At 47.0% G+C, this 20,166-nt stretch overlaps 1 protein-coding gene across 1 annotated transcript in view; it reads left to right on the top strand.

Moving 5' to 3' along the window:
- The first annotated feature begins 368 nt into the window (after positions 1-368).
- SH2D4B (SH2 domain containing 4B) overlaps positions 369-20,166 on the top strand; it is a 65,218-nt gene continuing 45,420 nt past the window's right edge. The window contains exons 1-3 of the mRNA XM_053909645.1: positions 369-3,423; positions 4,796-4,943; positions 19,180-19,327. Of these exons, the coding sequence (XP_053765620.1) occupies positions 3,323-3,423; positions 4,796-4,943; positions 19,180-19,327 (397 nt within the window). The 5' untranslated portion in view covers positions 369-3,322. The remainder of the gene's footprint in view (positions 3,424-4,795; positions 4,944-19,179; positions 19,328-20,166) is intronic.

Raw genomic sequence — 20,166 nt, forward strand, 5'->3', positions numbered from 1 at the left:
GGAGGAGGAGGGAGGAAAGGGTGAAGGGGTTTCTTCCAAGGAGTCTTCCCCTTTTGTTCCGAGGGGGAAAGCCCTTTGCTCAGACTTCCACTTACGTCCACTTTGCCAGAGACAGGGACATTTGCTCTCTTCTAGATCGATCGCTCTCCAGTTTTACTTGCCCTTTGAGGCCGGCGTAGAAACATGCCTCTCCCAAAGCTGAGAGATGTCTGTAACACCCTGAGCAGATCGGGGTTTTCTGATGCAGGGAGGAAGGTGGGGGTGGGGTGGGCGGTGGTCAGGAACTGACGGTGCCTGCTGTAACAGCTGCATAGTTTTTGTTGTTTTCTCTTGTCCCTTTACATATTTTCGTAAGATCGGTAGGCCTCTTGTCATTTATTTCCCCCCACTATTAATTTAGAAGATGTATGGGGCGCCTGAGTGGCGCAGTTGGTTAGGCGTCGGACTTCGGCTCAGGTCATGATCTCACAGTTTGTGAGTTTGAGCCCCGCTTCGGGCTCTGTGCCAACAGCTCAGAGCCTGGAGCCTGCTTCGGATTCTGTGTCTCCTTCTCTCTCTGCCCTGCCCATGCTCACGCTCTCTCTCTCTCTCTCCCCCAAATAAATAAACATTAAAAAAAATTTAAGAAGATTTATAATTTTAATAGCGGTTGCCTCCCTGTTTCTACCAGTCATAATTAAGCCTGTGTTTCTCTATTACAATATTTCTTTCAACGTGCAGAAAAATGACAGTGCCCTCCTGTATCAGGGAATTAATGCTGCCCTCGGTAATAGATAAACGCTGAAATTTCAGCGAATTAAGTGAGGAAGCTTTATTTCTTGATGTGGATGAGGTAACTCTTCTGTGTCATTGGCTTTCAAACATGGACTCGTGGATCAGGCTGCTTTTTTCTCGCGATGCCACCATCTTGGATGAAATGGGTGGATGAGAGACAATGAGGAAAAGACATACCAGTTGCAAAAGCCACAGCCTGAGAGCATACAAATCAGATCCCCTGACATTCATAGACTAGAATTCCTTCACATGGCCACATGGAGCTGAAGGGGAGCTGAGAAAAGTAGTCATCTGGTGGGTTCAGGGAAGGGAAATAGGGTGCCAGACAGCACGGCCGTTGTCATAGTTTGTCATTCTGGTCCCTCACACGTTGTGTTCTCCTCTTCCATGTAAATACACTCACCATCTCCTTAATGGGGACACCCTCAAGTCGCAGGCAGTCACTGAATCCAGCCCAAAGTCCACAGTCTGCATGGATTCTGCATTAATCTCTAGAATGTCTGGATGTGGCTGAAAAGACATGTTACCTAAACAACCCCACCCCCACCCCCACCCCATATGACACAGTGCACAGCAGTAGAGCAGGTCCACTATGGAAAAGAAGAGAATGTGAGCCTCACTCAGTCACTAGTTGATAGCATTCCTGAAGTCCTGCTAGTCAGGCACTGTGAAGTTCTCCTGTCCTGGCAGTGAGGGGACAGCCTTGAATGAGGGTAGGACTGTGCCCTAGAGGAGGCTCCTCCTTGTTCATTGTCCCCCTTGGCTTCATCTGAATGAGTGTTGAGGACCACGCCCTCCTTGGATCAGGATACCCTTTGAAATCTGCCTCCCATTCATTCATGGAGGTTGGGTACCCAAAGGTTGCTGAAGTCTTGAATAATTGAAGGCTTTTTTGTTTTAGTTCAGGCTCAAAAACTTAGTAGGCTTCTGATCTGTTTGCTTCCATGTCCCGGGAACAACATCTAAAATTCTTTTCTAGACATATTTTGTAAGCTGGCTGTAATTCTCTGCCTCTTTTCCCCTATACCTCTACTTGCAACCGAAGGGCATCTATCTTAGGCTCTTTGAAAAGTGGGAAGGATTGCACTCTTCATGCGCTTGTGTTAGCCTGGCTCCTCCGAGGAGTTAGAGACAGGGATGGGGTTACACACACAAGGGTTTTATTCAGGAAACGCCTGTGGGGGGAAAGGGGAAGAGTGCTGGAGGAGTGTGGGAGAGCCATCACCCTGCAGCACAAGTCTGACCTTGAGTGAAGGAGGCAGGGAAGGCAGATGAGGGGACGAGGTGTTCTAGACAGCCATGCAGCCCAAGGGAAGCTTGTCCAGGCCGCATGGAAGCTGCCCATCCGAAGGGTCTGGTGTCCCCTAGGAATGGGCCCACCATGCTGAGTCAAAGACTGGGGCCACCTCTGGGAAGCACGGCCATGGGCAAACACAAGAGCACAGGGACTGTACTGTTTGCTCAGTTATGCTGTCTGTAGTTGGATGTCTGCGGAGCACATTCTCATGGCCACCTGTACCTTAGGTCACTTTATTCACCTTAGAAGTTTTATTAGGCTCTGTCATGCAAAACTTAAAAAAAAAAAAAAATCCCATCTCTTGTAATTTGGGCCCTAGAAAGAGGTGGCTTTTCCAATCCTACAAAGTCCCAAATTTCTATATTCTCTCTATTTTCTTTCATTTTGATTTGCTAAGCACTCAATCCTTTCTTGAACTCCTTTCTTTCTCTTAACACCTTGCTGAACACAGCTGCTAGCAACCAACACCCGCTCTCAATGTTCTGTTTTCTAGCGTCTTCCTTAGAGTGGCAAGGTCAGAAGGTACGAGGGTCTGCCTTTCCAGTTACAGCATCTGACAATTTGATCAAGTGTTTTGCCCTTGCATAGCATGGATCTCTGGCCATCCATTCAGCCTGCTGCTGAATGCCAGCAACCTGCTAAGGCAATGGCATTACATAGTTTACATTTCTGTGTCAGCACTACCCCGCTTTGGGGACAGATTTGCATTTTAGTCACGGGAATCGTTGGGGTCTGTTGCCGCCGGCAAACCAAGAAATCTCAGTGGCTTAAAACAACACGGGTTTATTTCTTCCTCACGTTACAGGCTGATGTGGGTCAGGGGCCTAGCGTCTTCATCTTGCAACACTATCTCCGTTCCCCGTTTCCAGCCAGTGGACGGGAGGGAGAGAGAGGAAGGACTGGTGCGCTGTCTGCTGAAGATCTCAGAGGGGCTCGGCCTCCAACACCAGTTCCGGCCTTGGGCACCGGCTTTGGCAGCTGTGATGCTCCCCAGAAGGGGCGGGAGGGAGAGAGGGAGGTGGCCTTGCACTCGGGCCGGCCGGTATCTCTCTGGAATGCCTTTGTCGATGACACTGCTCTGTAGAGAGGTGTGAAGGTTGTGCTCCTTCAGCCAACCTAGCTCCTCCCGTACTAATTGGGACTCAGACCTGTTTCTTCTTCCTTCCTGGTGCCTCCTTCTGCTGTGAGGCAGCGAGTGACAAGCACATCCAGTGGCTCCTGGGGGCAGATGGTGAAGTCTGGGTCTGGATCATGGGAGAAGGCCCTGGCGACAAGCCCTATGAAGAGATCTCTGAGGAGCTGATTGCGGAGAGGGCGCGGCTGCAGGCACAGAGGGAGGCCGAGGAGCTCTGGTGAGAGGTGCAGACGGGTACCGGGTCGGGTCTGAACACAGAGCCTACGGTGGGTCCAAGCCGCAGGACGCTAGGTTGTGGGTGGGAGGGGGGAGGTGCCAGGCAGCTGGCTGGCCGTTTTCTTAGCTCAGCTAAGATTAGGGGACCAAAGCACCAGTCTTCCATCAGGTAGGTCTGGTGGGTTCAAATCCCGGCTCCACCAGTTACTTGTAAGCTGATCTGGGGTCTCAGTTTTCACATCTGTGGTGCGGGCATAACAACACCCTTTCCGTCTGGACATAGATTGGATTCACTGCGATGATACAGATGGCATGCTTTTCCTCTATTCCTCGCGGAGCTGTCCCTGGGACAGCAGAGGAGTTTGGGTTCACCTTTGTGGCTGCTTGTTCCTCTTCACCGTACCTGCCTTTCTCACACAAGGTGCATAGTTGAGCCCCCAGTGAGATTTGGAGTCAGACTTCTTTCATAAACAACTTTTTTACCTTTTTTTTTTTATCGGAAATCCGTATGAAGTTGACTTCAACATTCCCCTACCCCCCCTATAAAATAAGTGACAATATTTTATTTTATTTTTTAAGTATTTATTTATTCATTCATTTATTTAATGTATGTATGTACTTATTTTTGAGAGAGAGAGAGAGAGTGCACACAAGCACAAGCGGGGGAGGGCAGAGAGAGAGGGGGTCAGAGGATCTGAAGCGGGCTCTGTGCACACAGTAGAGAGCCCGGTGTGGGGCTCGAACTCACGAACCGTGAGATCGTGACCGGAGCCGAAAGCAGACGCTTAACCAACTGAGTCACCCAGGCGCCCCTTAATAACAATATTTTAGTTGTAAAATTGTAACAACAACTCAACGCCCACCGCCTGAGATAATCACGGTGAGCATTTAGGCAGCACGTGCTTTATAAACTGCTTTATTCACACCTTGATAAATTGATTAATATAGATTCACAGTGTTATTTAAGACTACTATATAGTATCCTATTACATGAGAAACCCAATTTATTGGCCCTGTTGATGGACATTTAGGTTGTTCGCCATTTGTTATGTTATAAAAATTCTCTGATGAACATCTTCTACCTACATCTTTGTAAACTTGAGTGAGATATAGGATTTCTGAGTCTTTTTTTTTTTTTTTTTTTTTTTTTTTTTTTTTATCCCTGGCTTCCTGACACTTCTGTTGATTTACACTCCCTTACAGGAGGGTGACTGTTTCTCTCCAACTTGGCAACATTGAGTTTTGCTGACCTTGGATAGTTGTCATTCTGATGGACCCAGAAATGTTGCTCATAGTTTTTATTTGAAGCTCTGTGGTTACGTGGTCCTTCAGTCTCCTGCATGAGCTTATATCTGCTGGTGTTTTATTGGAAGGAGACAGAAGGAGGCAGAAATCACCAAGAAGTTTCGGGATGCGCTGGCCAATGAGAAAGCCCGGATCCTGGCGGAGAAGTGGAAAGTGGAGACGGAAGACCGTAAGGCTGCCAAAGTCTTGGAGGAGCGCATCCACGAGGAATTCAAGGTGAGGCCGTGCATGGAACGTGTGTGTGGCCACCTATGCAGGCTCCCAGGCTACTGGCGCCCACCTCTGGTTTGAGCATTGGTTGGCACTGAGCAGAAATCTCACATGTCTGAGCAGGAAGGAATTTGACACACCAGTTGGGCCAATTCACTTCTCACTGGACAGATGAGGAAACTGAGGGTTAGACAGAGGAAGAGATTTGCCAAGGACAAGTAGCTGGGGACTGAGCCAGGATCAGAACTCAGACCTTCTGCCTCCCAAATGAAGGGTCCTGCAAAGGGACCTAGAAAGTGTTGAGTTTGTGGTCAGACCAGCCTGGCATCCAGTTCCAGTTCTACTTGTTAGTGCTGCGTGACCTTGGGAAGCTTGCTGAACTTCTCTGAGCCTTCACGTTCTTGTTTATAATATTAGGGTAATAACAACACCCAATTTGAGATTTTTGGAGGATGTAAGGAGATGAAAAATGCACATTTTCTGGCCCCGGACAGAAAATTGTTGGGAACCTTGCATACCTATTCATGCTGGGAAAGTTCAGTGCTGGTAAAGGAGATTTACACTGCTCTAGTAAGAAGTTAAGATTGCCTGAAAAAAATTTTTTTTCCTGGTCCCTATTTTGCGTTTTTTTCCCCCTACAGGAATAACACATTTTGGGGGTGAGGGTAGAAAACTCAAAAATACATATAAGTGAAAAGAAGAAAATAATAATCTGCTGAATCCTATTAATGATATTATTTTATAAGTTGTATATTCATGGAATGTGCACATTTAAACATTTTAAAAGTATTTTTTCCTATAATGATTAGATAGAACAATGGCCCCTTAAGATCATTTATGTTGCAAATATTCTTCTCAGTGTTATTTTTTCTTAATTGTGGTTATAGTGCTTTCGGACGTACAAAAGATTACAAGTTTTATTAGCCAACTATATCAATCTTTTTTTAAAATGTTTATTTATTTTTGAGAGAGAGAGAGAGAGAGAGCACGAGTGGGGAAGGAGTACAGAGAGAGGGAGACACAGAATCCGAAGCAGGCTCCAGGCTCTGAGCCGTCAGCACAGAGTCCGATGTGGGGCTCGAACTCATAAACCGTGAGATCGTGACCTGAGCCGAAGCCAGACACTCAACTGACTGAGCCACCCAGGCGCCCCTATATCAATCTTTTAAAAATTATTGTTACATGCTAAGAAAGATCTGTGCCACTACAAGCTTATAAAACACTAATCTACGTTGTTTTCTATGTCTTTCATGATTTTATTTCTTTGCACTTAATTTCCCTCCACTTCAATTTTTTTCTTTTAAGGTTTGTTCATTTCTCAGAGACAGAGACAGAACTTGAGCGGGGGAGGGGCAGAGAGAGAGAGGGAGACAGAATCAGAAGCAGGCTCCAGGCTCTGAGCTGTCAGCACAGAGCCCGACGCGGAGCTTGAACCCACAAACCTCGAGATCATGAGCTAAGCCAAAGTCAGACGCTTAACCGGCTGAGCCACCCAGGCGCCCCAATTTCCCTCCACCTTAGAGTGTGGTATGATATAGGGCTATAACTTTGTTTTTCTTCCAAATAGTTAGCAAATTGTCCCATCATCATTTATTATATCATCTCCCTTCTCTTAGTGCACTCGCTGCCTTGATTCTTCTTACCTACCTTTGGATCTCTTCATGGGTTCTTCTTCATTGATTATTCCTGAACCAGATTCGCTTATTTAATTATTGTCGCATTTAAAATGAAGTTTAACATCTGCTATCAGGGAAGAACCTATCCTTGCTCTTCATTTTCCAAATGTCCTTGGCTAATTTTAGTCATTCTTGGCCCACTAGAGATACATCTGAATCATCATGTCGCCGTCCTCCTCCCCGAAACAACAAAAAAACACACGGTGATTTTCATTGGAATTACATCCTCGTTAGAGATGTATTTCTCGTTCAGTCTTCTTTTTCAGGGTGTGGTGTATTCTTCCTGTTACTCAAAGCTTCTTTTTGTCTTTGATAAAAATTTTTGAAACACCTCTATATGCACCATCCACCCAATCCCAAACATGCACAATAACTTATATATACGCATGGTGCCTCCGTCTTTTGGAACTGGGCGAAGTTTATTGTTTTATTTAAATGCTCCACGTTTCTTTTCTACGTAAACCTTAGGTTGAATATTTTTTGTTGCTATCGTGAAGATTGTTCTCATTACTTTAAAACCTATTGCAATTGCTGCTTATATATTTACATTGGTATTGATCATATTTAATTTTCCCTTGCATAATATATACATTTTTAGGAGATTCATTTACTCTCAAAACATACGATTTAAAAGCAATTTCAGACTTGCAGCAACAATGAGAGAAAAAAACAAATGTTTGTGTGTTCTCCTCTGAAATTCACCAGTTATTGATACCTTGTCCAATTTTCATTCTCTTTCCTCCTCTTCCTCTATATCTGCGTCTATCTATACGCAGACGTATATATACACACACATATCTACATATGTACATTTTTGTTGCTACTGCTAAATTGTTTCGCTAAACAATTTGAATGGAAGCTGTAGACATCATATCCTCCAGCCCAGGGGTTAGCAAACTATTTTCGGTAAAGGTGCAGATAGCTAATATTTTAGGCTTTGTCAGCCACACCGTCTCTGTCACAACTCCTCAACCAGGCCATTGTAGCACAAACACGGCTACAGACAATATGTAAGCAAATGGGGGTGACTGTCCTTTAACAAGACTTTATTTTAAATAACAGGGGGCAGATCTGGGAGCCTTAGTCTGCTGACTGCTGATCACACACTATGTACTTCAGCGTGCCTCTCCCACGACAGAGTACCTTTGCCCCTGGGTAGCCAGGACAATCCTGATTGCACCTGTTGAAATGAACAGTAATTCCATGATAGTATCCATAATCCAGTCAATCCATAGTGGAGAGATGTTCAGTTTGTATCGTTGGATTTTGCTTATGGTTGTTCAAGTCTGCTGGGGAAGAAAACCAACACTTTCTGTGTAGCTCTAACAGCAAGAATCACATGTTCTAGTCTCTGGCCCCCCTCCTTCCCAGAGGTGGGCTGAGTCCCAGATACTGGGAGGGTGGCTCCTTAGAGCTGGGGTCCTGGGGTTCATTTATTTCACAAGGAGATTCCAGAGGGAATGAGTTCTCAGAGATTTTCGGGTTGAACTCCTCCTTGAGAACTTCAGTGAGAGAGAGAGAGAGGTGATACGTTGTGGGGCGCTCTGTGTGGACGTTCATGGAGGGCTCGGTAAAGCCATGAGGTTCACTAAGGAACCCAAACGCAGACTTTTGGTGTTATTTCCCAAGAAGGCCATGGTAATTATATGTCTGTTTTTGTTTTAAGAATTAACTTGCTGAATGTGAATGTTTACACGTCAGTACTCACATTCCGATTCTGATTTGGCATATCTGATTTTGAAAAGCCTCAGACTTGCAGGTTGTATCTGTGAGGCTCTGGTGGGGCTCATCAGGGCAATGTCTGACAGGAACACCAGCACATGGACTCTGGAGTGGGAAGGGCCAGGTTTATGAACTAGGATATTTCCTGTCAGAGCTGTCTGTAAGTGAGCTACCCTTGTATTGTGATGAGATCTTCATTGCAGGAACCGCTTACCATGGGCTGAAAAGGTATCTGAAAAGTTTCTGTGGTGGATTAAATACGGCCGGTGGCAAGTTCTTTGCCATGTCTCTCTTTGAGACTGCTCTTCCCTTGAGTCTGCTCTGGCCTTGTGACTAGCTTTGATCGGTAGAGTGCAGTAGAAATGACTCTGTGTAACATTTGGGGACAGGATACAGGAGATTTGTAGCTTCGGCCCCTCTTGCGATGCTCACTTTTGGAAGCTGCCCCCATGAGAAGCCCTATGACCTTAGCCCATCACTCTGTAAGGAAACCCAGGCAAGCCAGGCAGAGAGAAAGGGGCTGTGGGGGGGAGCACTGAGGCACCAGACACGTGAGTGGAATCTTCTTGGTTCTTCCAGTGAATGACCCCAACCAAGTGATTGGCCTCGGATGCCTCAGATTAACCTATGGAACCACAGGCAAATAAGATTGTTGTTGTTTTAAGCCATTATGTTTTCTGGTAGTTTGTTACTTGGTAATAGACAAACCGGATCAGTTTCGCCAAAGGGATTTCCGCACTGGATTAGAGATTGGCTTAGATAATTTTTATTGTGTCTTTCAACAACCAAGACTCTAACCTGACGTGAGGCTCGCATGCAGGCATACGCCAACAACGTTCGTTTAATTTCATACATTTTTCCCCCTTTCCCTGAGAACCTGAGTGCAGGTTGTTTGGGGGAAGTGATGGTGGTAGTTATAAACTCCCTCCTCTCCTCAAGCATAGAGGGTGCCAGGGGAGAGAAACAGATAACTCTGGGAGTATCCTTCAGCCCCCACCATGCCTGGGGGACTATGATGGAGCTCAATGGAGCACCTGTACGCGTCCGGGTGTGAGCAGAGATGGGAAATGGACAGGAGGTATGTGGAATCCTGAATGGTCTGCTGGTGGGAGAGGAAAAAGTGATGGGGGAAGCCAGACAGGGATCTGGCAAGGTAGGCTGTGGAGCCCTTGGGTGCTACCATAAAGAAGCAGACAGTTCCCTGCGGGCAGAGCGGAGCTGTGAGGATCTTGAAGCAGAGGGACATGGCCAGATCAAGTTCAGTGAGAGTAACTGGTGGTGATGGTTATGATTCAAGTGCTGAAGGCATGGTGAGAGGGAGAGGCCAGTGGTCAAAGTGGGAACTGCTGAGTGTGACTATGGTGAGATTCAGGGGGATGGACACAGAGAAATGGAGGTGAAATCGGCAAGGCTTGGCATCAGTTAGATGCCGGGATGGGGGGAACCCAAAGAGCAAAGACATCAGAGCCCCAGGCTGAGGAGTAGGGACAGGGTGCCACCCTGTTGCTATGGAGATCTGGGAAGGCAGAGTAGGCTTGGGGGGAAGAGAATGTGCTTGGGCTGGCTGGGCCAATGTGGTTCTCTAGAAGGGGAATTTGGGGTGGGGGCTGGAGGAGAGGGGAGACGCTGGATGGGAAGCCTGCTGGTGGAGGGGGGCTGGCTGGGCTCACTTCCGGCTACCGGTGTGGAGGATGCAGGCAGGTTCTTGAAGTCCTCCTGCTTATAGGACAGATAATAGTGAAAATTCCTTTGAGAAAATGGGGAGGAAAAAAAATCCCAGAATCTTGTGTCAGGTTAAAGAGGGAACTTCAAAATAGAAGATACAGACAGCTGGAAACCTGTTTTTAAAAACCATTCTGTTGTGGCTGGCACCATTGGAATGCAATTTACAATGCATATGAAAATGTTCCTTTAGTAAAAAAGGGGATCAGGAGGCCAGATATAATTTGCATATTTTCTCTGCTTTCTTAACTCATAAAACTGTTTTTGGCTACTTCTGTCTCTGCTTAAGACCGCAGAACACGGACAATAAGGCTCCTTCTCTCTCACTCTGTCTTAGTCTCCCTCCCCTCCCACCTCCTGCCAGTGTTCCTGATAAGGAACAGGCATGGGTTGATAGAGTTAGACTGCCCTTTAATTTTTTTTCCCATTTTCTGGAAATGGGAAAGGCCACCACGCTCTTTGTTTTTTCTTTCTCCTTTAAGGTTGTAGTTCATTTTGGCCCTTCGTGACATCTTGTATGACTACAGAAACTATCCCCACCTTATTTCCAAAAGGATTATATAAATGGTGGGGACACTTTCCACTTTTCAATTTTCTCTAGAAAGTTGTAGACTTTATCTGAGTTTCTCTTGGACAAGGCTGGCATCGACAGGACGACATGATATAGTTTACGCTTCGCCTTTCGACAATCATCACAAGCCCTGTCTTACCTTCACTTGTTCACTTGCTTCTCCAGTCAGTGTTTATGGAGCACCTGCTATCTGCCAGGCTCTGTGCTGGGGGCTGTCGATGGGGGAATAAATGATACAGGCCTGGCCCTGCCCTTTTGGTGTACCTCATCTCGAAAAGCATGATGGTATTATTTGGGCCAGATGAACAACTGAAGGGTTTGGGACAGCCCTCCCGCCCCTGGAATGTGCCACTTTGGCATGTGGACTGTTTTGAGCTGAAGGCAATTGAGACCCTGAGGTCTCAGGAGAAACTATCACCCCTCCCTCCAACCACATAGAAGAATCTCAGTGGGGGCTGTTTTCCAGAATGAGGGTTATTAACAGTGATAAATTTTATCTGAGTGACCCATCTGTATGGAAGGGCAGACATCTAATTACCAAACAGCTGCTCATCTCTTTATCACCCTGTGAGGTGCATTCTTTTCTTTTGAAGTTCCAGACCCCTATCGCCTCTCCTAAGCTCAGGATGACACAGATCCCTCATTTTGCCTGATGGTCTTTGGAATTTCCATATCCGTGTGCTTTCCTTGTATATCTGTTATTAAATCTGATTTCCTCCTGTTAATCTGTCTCACGTCAGTCTGATTCTTAGTGCCGCAGGAAGGATCTTGAAGGGGATCCTTGAAGGGGACAGGACTGCTTGCTCCCCAACACAACAAAAGCGACTATGCCTTCCAGAAAAGCATCTGTCTCGGTGACATTTTCCATCGGGGTGGGGCGGACCCGGGCCTCTGGGGGCTCCTGTGGTGTGCTGTTACTGATGGGTTATCAGGAGAAGGGGGATTGAATAAGCCGGACGGCTCAGAGGGCTTTGGGCCTGCCAGAAAAAGGCATCCATTCCTAATGTGGAAGGGAGTGTTTTCATAGTCGCCTTTTGGCTGCCTTGGCCTGTGGCTGCTAAATTTAAAGATAGACTTTTCACTGGGGCTCATGGAGGAGACGAAGGATTCTGAAAGCAGCCCCAAACAGGGAGAGCTTTTCAGACAATTTCAGCTGTGAGGGGTGAGTCATTTCAGCAAGACCCTGGAGGGAAGGATGCAGTGCTCTTTATCTGTAGGTGAAAAATGTTTCCTTTTGTTGTCCCCATCCCTGTGAGAAGCTTGTCTTTGTCACAGTAAGTGGCCAGTTATTTTCCTTGGAGATGGAAGCTGTTTTCCGACTCCCAGTCTGTTGTTGTTCATTCGTGGGTGCAGAGGATTGAGTGAACAGTGGCACTGCCGTTTATTTATGTATTTATTTATTTGCTGGTAATTATCACCCCCCCCTTTACTGAGCTACAATGTACAAAGAAAAATTGTATATATTTGAGATGTGCAATGTTTTGGTGTATGCATACATTGTGAAATGATTACCATAATCAAGATAATGAACGCATCTCTCACCTTACCTGGTTACCGTTTTCGTGTGTGGTGAGAACACTTAACATCTGCTCTCTTAGCAGATTTCAAGTACACAGTATAATATTAACTATAGGTACCATGCTGTACATTGTATTTCCAGAATTTATTCATCCTGCATCACTGAAACTTTGTAGCTTTTCACCAAACACAATCTAAGTGTCTGTTGATCAATGAATGGATAAATAAAATGTGATATATATACATAATGTATATGTGTACATATATATGTGTATGTAATGTGTGTATATATATATAATATATATATATATTATATATATATATATATATATATTATATATATATATATATATGATGGGATATTATTCAGTCTTAATAAAGAAGGAAACCCTGCCATTTGTGACAACATGGATGAATTTGGAGGACGTCAGGCCAAGCATCAGTCATGACCCTTCTCTGGGGTGCACTCTTTGTTATGGGCCTCATATGTTAACGGCCTAACTTCCACCATCACAGAATGTAAGTGTATGTAGAGGTAAGGTCTTTAGAAAGGTCATAAGTTAAGATGAGGTCTTCAGGGTGGGCCCTAATCCAGTATGACTGGTGCCCTTATAAGAAGAGGAAATTTGGACACAGACATGTGTGCCCACAGAAGACAGGGAGAAGACACAGGGAGACACAGGGAGAAGATGGTCCATCTAGAAGGCAAGGAGAGAAGCCTCAGAAGAAACCAGCCCTGCCCACGCCTTGATCTTGGACGAATGGGTGTTCTAATTGATGAGTTATGGCCTCTATAGCTCGTAAGTGTCTGTTGTTTAAGCCTCCTGGTTTGTAGTACTTTGCTATGGGACCCCAGCAAGCCAATTCACTCCTTGTCTGTATCAGAAAGTAGGACCAGGAGGCTGAAGCCCCTCTGACTCTGACAGGTCTTGGCTGACCGTATTTTCCCTAAGACCTTCCCGCCTGGAAGACCTGACGTGGGCAGGTGCTGGATCTGAAGTGTCTGGGTGGACGCCATTTTGGCTGGCGCTCTGTGTGTTGGGTGATGTGACCTCCTTGGTCAGAGATGGGGGGGCCCTGTGGGGGCACAGGAAACCTGCTGTGTACACCGTAATGCTGTGCCCACGTGGGGCTGATTTTTGCTCTGCTGACATGCTGGTGATTGCCGAAGGTGAGTTTTTTTCACGGCTTTGAGCTAAAACCCCGCTTGTTCTGCTTTGGAGCCAGGCCGACTTTGGTCTTGACTCTAGCATTTCTCACCTGAGGCTATTTCCCTCCTGACCCCACACTCCCCTCCACCTGTTGATCCCTGTCTCTGCTTGTCTGCAGATGTCCTTAAAGGGCTGCCTGCGGTCATTCCACTCCCTCCCCTCAGTCGCCTGGATGGCTGCCTTCCCCTCCCCTTACCTTGGCCACTTTCGCTCTCCCATCACATCCTGTGGCCACCACCCGCCTTCCCTTGTCGCCTTCCCTTGTCGCTTCTCTGTCCTTATCTTCTGCGCTGTCTCGATGTCTCTGGGCCTGCAGCTCAGTTTACCACTCCCTTTTACTTGAAATGTTCTCTTCTATTGGCTTCTCCAACAGACATCACCCCTTCTGGGTTTTTAGCTTATCTGTTGGCCTTCCTTCTCAGCCTCCTTTCCTGGCGCCAGCTCTTTCTCTCAAGTTTTAAATGGTGGAGTGGCCCAAGACACTCTGGTTGTTCTCTCTCCCTCTCGCTCTTTTTGACTGTTATTATTGAAGTGTAATTGAGGTACAGTGTTAGTTTCAGGTGTGCAACATATTGATTCGACCATTCTTATGCATTACGCAACGCTCACCTCGATCAGCGTGGTCACCATCCGTCACCATGCAACATTATTACGGTTTTATTGACTATATTCCCTATGCTGTACTTTCATCTCTGTGATTTATCTCTGGTTGTTTTCTTTTGATCTGCATTCTTTCTCTCAGGGATAGCATTAGGTCCTGTGGCTGAGACACTTCATCCCTCTGCAGATGGCTTCTCAGCCAGTATCTTCAGCTGAACTTGCCCTGAAGCCCAGGCACACGCATCCTGCTGCTAATAGCAGGCCTCTGGGGACGTCAGATGGCTTCTTGAACTCATCAAAGATAGCATTTTCACTTTTCTTCTTTCAAACACGGTAGATGATTCTGTACTCAAACATGGCAAACCCATTTGCAATGCTGGCCCTATTGTGTGTGTGGTTTTTCTCTGCCCGGAAATTTCTTTTCCCCAGTACTTACGTACCAATATTCTTCCTTATTGTTTGGTTATCAGATCACATTGTCCCTCCTAGGAGGGCTTCTGGTCACACAGCCTAAAGTAGCTTCCTAAATTCTGTCACTTACCCCGTTTTAATTCTTTGCACACTGTTTATTACTCTCTGGCATTTCCTGATTTTTATTTGTCTGGTGTGTTTCACGCACTGGAAGGTGAGCTCTGAGGGTGGGGCCTGTGTGCGTCATGCCCATGGCTGTGTCCCCAGAGCCCACAGCCCGATGCAGGCCTGAGCCTCTAGGTGCTTTGTGTTTGGTGAGTGACTACATGAAGCCACTTGCCTTCTTTAGCCCTAATTCCCAACTCTTGAGAGTGGCTCATTTGGAAGTGGAAATTTTATTCTTTAGGATTAAAAAATGGATTTGAATTAGTGGAAAAACCTTAATTTATACCATTTCAGAAGAAACAAAAAACTTTGTCTTTATTAAATGAGGGATTAAAACTCAGTTATCTTTTTTTTTTTCTCTTGTTGATCCATTAAAATAGTAGCAAAGGACCGAGAAAGTTCTAAAGCACAAGGAGATAGAAGACGAGAAGAGAGAACAGATGAGAAAATATTCACCAGAGTTTGGTTGCCGGGAGGGGGAGTGGGGAGGGGTTCCGTGGGGTGCCTGCAGGAAGAGGGTGAGTAGGTGAGCTGTATTGGTCTGGATCCACACGGGCTCAGGACCCGGAGGCACCAGGGACTATGGCGAGGGGAGCTCAGACTGGCTCAGTTTCTCTGTGGTGTGGCTGGACCCCCATGTCCCCATTTTCATCCATTTCTTCCAGGCTGCTACATCCCTCCCTCCAAGCGGAAGGAGATGGGGCGCTGGCAGGGGTCCAGAGCTCAGTGTGTCAGGCAGAGTGGCGAGAGCAGGCCAGGGGCAGATGGGAAACAGTAAAGGTCTGAACACATGCAGTGGGACCTGCAGCCAGGATTCCCCTAGGATGCACAGGGCCGCAGGTATTTCTGCGTGGTGTCTTTGTTTATAATAAATTATTAACTTGAGCCACATAAAATCAGCCTGTTAGCTCTGTTCTGGTGACCTAATCGCATGCGATCCTGTGATGAAAATATGGTGCTGCGGGCACCTGGGTGGCTCAGTCAATTAAGCGTCCAACTCTTGATTTTGGCTAAAGTCATGACCTCACAGTTCGCGGGATCAAGCCCCACATCCGGCTCTGTACTGACAGTGCAGAGCCTGCTTGGAATTCTCCTCTCTCTCTGCCCCTCCTTCTCTCTTATTCTCTCTCTCAAAAAAAATAAACATTAAAAAAAAAAAAAAGAAAATACCATGCTAGCTGGCAGGTTTCATCTGCTTGCCAGGTCACCCTCCTGCAGGCCAGGAACCATGGCCTGGCTGTCAGGCTCCAGGATGACTCCATAAATGAATCCTGGAGCCCCTATGGGGCATATGGTTAACACCTTTCACGAAGGAAGGGTCAGAGAGCACCGAGGGGGAGAAACGGAGACTAGGGCTCATGCAGGAGCTGGTCTGGACTTGGAGTACCTTACCTGGATTCCACTGCTGCCCCTGCCAATCCTGGGAGGACTCTGTGGCCATTCCTGGGGGGGACCTGAGAGGGATGTTTGCAAAGAAGACATTTCAAAGCATGGTGTTCCTATGAAATATGAGGTGTGGCCATGGGTTCTGCTTGCTAGGGTCTAAGGGCTGTCCTGCCTGCAGCCTGCCTCCCCCACAGACTTCTGGTATGCTGGTGGTCAGACATCACTCAGGAAGGATAATCTCCGAGAAAGGACTTCTAGATACTTGAGCGTTCCCCAGCAAAATGGCTGATTCCTTGTCCATTCATCCTAGAGTGGAGCCCACCTCTAAAAGAAGTCCTGTCTATATACTGAGCCTCTGTGTAGTTATTTTCTCTCTTGAATATGAATAGACAGCCAGGAAACATCAGACATCTGAGGAAAGCCTCCAACATGAATGACAAGCATCACATAAAACACACTTTAAAGAAAATAAAAAACAAAAAACAGAGGAAATAGATCTAAATCAGAATATAGGGGAGAAAAAGCTCTAACATCCTCAGAGATGAAACATTACACTCATAACAGGGATGAAACCAGAACAGGGTGCAATGAAGCCAAAAAGAACGACCAAAGAATAAGAAGGAGGGCTTGGGGATTACAAATGCAGTGCTTGAAATAAAAAATGTAGTAGCAGATTTAGACAAGAAAGTCAGTGAAATCAACCAGGAAGTAGAACAGCAGACAGGAGACAGAAAATAAGAGAGAAATGATAAGGCACCAAGAGGATCAAGTCAAGGAGTCCAGCATTTGACAAACAGGAGTTCTAGAAAGAAAAACAGTGAGAGGAGAAGAAATTATCCAAGAAATTCTAAGCCAAGGTATATTAGACTGGAAAGATCTGAGACTTCAGGCAGAAAGTTACCTGAGTGCCTGGCACAGTCAATGAAAGAAAATCGCCACCAAGGCACATCATGTAACTACGTTCAGAATGTCAGCGATAAAGAGAAAAATTAATATCTCATGCAGAAGATTGAGAATCCGAGTGGCAGTACTGGATGCTAGGAGGTAAAGTCTTCTAAATTCTGCTTTAGGAAAATGATTTTTAATTAAATTCTATGCTCAGCCAAATGAGCTGTTATATCTGAGGGCAGCATATAGATGTTTTCAGCTAAGACTCAGTGAGTGTCTCTCTGTGCGTCCATAGCTGAGAAGTCCTGTTGCTGCCAAATGACGAAGGGGCCAGAAAAAGAACAAGGAACAAAGAAACAAGAGCTTCAACTCAGGGAGGGCTGAGAAATGAGTCCCTGGTGGGTGGACAGACAGGAGACTCCGGTAACAACCAGTTGAGTTGGGAGAAAAAGGGAGGCTGGCATCTGGGGGCAGTGATGATCCTGGAAAAACAGTAACTGCTGTTTATCTGTTATCATAATAAACACAGTGGGGCACCTGGGTGGCTCAGTTGGATAAACGTCCGGCTTCGGCTCAGGTCATGATCTCACGGTTCGTGAGTTCAAGCCCCGCATCGGGCCCTCTGCTGTCAGCAAAGAGCCTGCTTCAGATCCTCTGTCCCTCTCTCTCTCTCTCTCTCTCTCTCTGCCCCTCCCCAACTAGTGCTCTCTCTCTCTCTCTGTCTCAAATAAATAAACATTTTAAAAATCTTTAAGAAATAATAAACACAGAGAAAGATCTACCACAGGTCTTAGAGAAGTTTGGGAAAACTCAATATTCAACTTCAGGATAAAACAATTATAAACTCAGGAAAGAAACAGCCATCATACGACCATGTTTTACTAAATATAAGATGCCATTATTAGTTAAGTAACGACTTGTCAATCATCATTTTAAAAAGAAAGAAAAAAACCGTTGCCCATGAAAAAGGCAGATTGTAGGTTGTGAGACATATACCCACGTTTCAGAGATTGTGTTAGAAGGCTAAAGAACATCACAGCGCCCCACTCTGGCTTTGCGGTGAGCCATATGTAGTCTGACTCATTGATTTCACCACAGAGAGCGATGTCGACATTGTGAGGATGAAGAGAGGGAAAATTTGGGTGTGTACCTGTGTGAGAAACATTAGTGCTAAATAGTCATGAAGCAAAAATGAAAGGCAGAAGTTTAATACCTAGAATTGATACATCAAAATATTAGCCGCATTAGGCAAACGGAGATGTAACCACACGAAGGAGCAGCCAAAATAAGGGAGAATGGTGGCCTCTGGACACTGGAGAAGGGTGGGGTAGGTTGGGGTGAAGTGGTTTGGAGACTTGCTGGTTTTTATTGTATTAAAAAAATTTTTTTTTTAATGTCTATGTGAGAGAGAGAGAGAGAGAGAGAGAGGACAAAGACAGCTTGAGAGGGGGAGGGGCAAAGAGACGGAGACAGAATCTGGAGCAGGCTCCAGGCTCGTAGCTGTGAGCTATCAGCACAGAGCCGGATGCAGGACTCGAACCCACAAGCAATGGGATCATGACCTGAGCCGAAGTCATATGCTTAACCAACTGAGCCACCCTCAGGCACCCTGAGACTTGGTGTTTTTTTTTTTCCATTTACGTATGTATGTATGTTTATTTTTGAAAGACAGAGAGAGATAGAGCGTGAGCAGAGGAGGGGAGAGAGAGAGAGGGAGACATAGACTTCAAAGCAGGCTCCAGGCTCTGAGCTGTCAGCACAGAGACTAAGGTGGGGATTGAACTCAGAAACTGTGACATCATGACCCTAGTGGAAGTCAGTTGCTTAACCGACTGAGCCACCCAGGCACCCCATAGACTGGCTGGTTTTTTAAATGAGCCTTTGGCATATAATGCACGTTTGACCAAAGGTAGAGGAAAACACACACACACACAACACACACACAACCCTTTTGGAGATTAAAAGAGGGACAACAATTGCAGAAGTGGGGCAACCCTGCTTGTCTCTGAAATACCTTATTCGGACATAAGGTTAGGACATGGTCCTATCCTGCTTCACTGACCCCCAGGAAGACGGGTACTTACCCGCCTTCCCCCCACAATGCAAGATGGCCCAGCGCCCCCTTTTCTTTGCAGAAAGCTTTAGAGTCTACACATTGTTCCATGTGTTTTTACCCATTTGATCCTTCCGGCTGCCTGGATTAGGCCTAACGAACTGTTGCCATTTCATGCTTCAGAACCGGAAATTGAGCCGCCGCCACCTCCCGGGCCGGCCCACCCCGCCCCTGCCGCGCATCGGCTCAGCCCTGCTCAGCCGCACAGGGGCGCTTCTCTCTCGTGACCTCACGCCCTTCTGTCCCCATGATATTTTAGAGGAAAGAGGAAGAGGAGCGGAAGCGGGGAGAGGAGCAGATTCGCCTCCAGGAAGAGCAGAGGGCGAAGGAACTCTACTGGACCCTGAAGCAGGCCCAGCTGCAGAGCCACGCCAGCGAGAAGGAGGAGCGCGAGTGGGAGGAGCAGCGTGAGTACTCGGGCCTGCCTCCCCGCCCACCCTCCTCCCACTTGTGTCTGTGCTCTGTCCTCCTTCCGGTTTGCTCTTGCGCGCGGCCCACACGCCTTTAGTCGGGGCCACCCACGCGCGCGGCCCTGCCGAGGACCCAGAGGGTAAGGGCTCTCAGCCTAGGGGGGAGATTTCTTACACTAAAAAAACGAAACCCTACATTTACCAGTACTTCACTGGCCAACCCCTAGGCATCCAGAAATGAGGGTTCATGGTGCTTATCTTGGAGGGACTCATGGGCCAGACTCACAGGCGACGGGCTTGGAGGGGGAAAGTAGCACGTACTGCTGGAACAGAGAGTGGCGATCCTGGCGGGCTTCCAGACGCAGCATTACGGAGTGGAGCTTGATGGGGGGCACAGGAACAACTGAGGCAAACAAGTGGAGGAGGGAGAGGGCGTAGGAGATGGAGACCCCAGCAGGTGTAAAGGCATGGTGACCAGAGTGTGGGGTGCTCAGGAGGGTGGAGATGTACGGGGGTGGCGAAAAGGCTTGGAGGCTGTCGGTGGCGAGAAGTTAGGTGGGAGAGGGAAGGCGGGACCAGATTTGCAAGGTGGTGTTTCAATATGTGCTCGGGGTTCGTTTGAATCAGGTCTGGTGTCACATGCAGATGTGGAGATGTGGATCTTGCAGGAGGCAGTTTTTACTCGAGGGGGCGGGGCTACGTGGGGGAAGGCCTGGGGCCAGTCAGGAGGCGGTGGGAGCCAGGGGACAGTGTGGGCCAGAGTCTTCGCTGTGGTTTGCTTGGGAAAGGGAGGGCCAGGCAGGGTAAGCAGGTTTAGAATTGGCCGGGCTTGAATA

Source organism: Panthera pardus, unplaced genomic scaffold (assembly GCF_024362965.1).
Source record: "Panthera pardus isolate Hobbes unplaced genomic scaffold, ASM2436296v1 HiC_scaffold_22, whole genome shotgun sequence".
Lineage (NCBI taxonomy): Eukaryota > Metazoa > Chordata > Mammalia > Carnivora > Felidae > Panthera > Panthera pardus.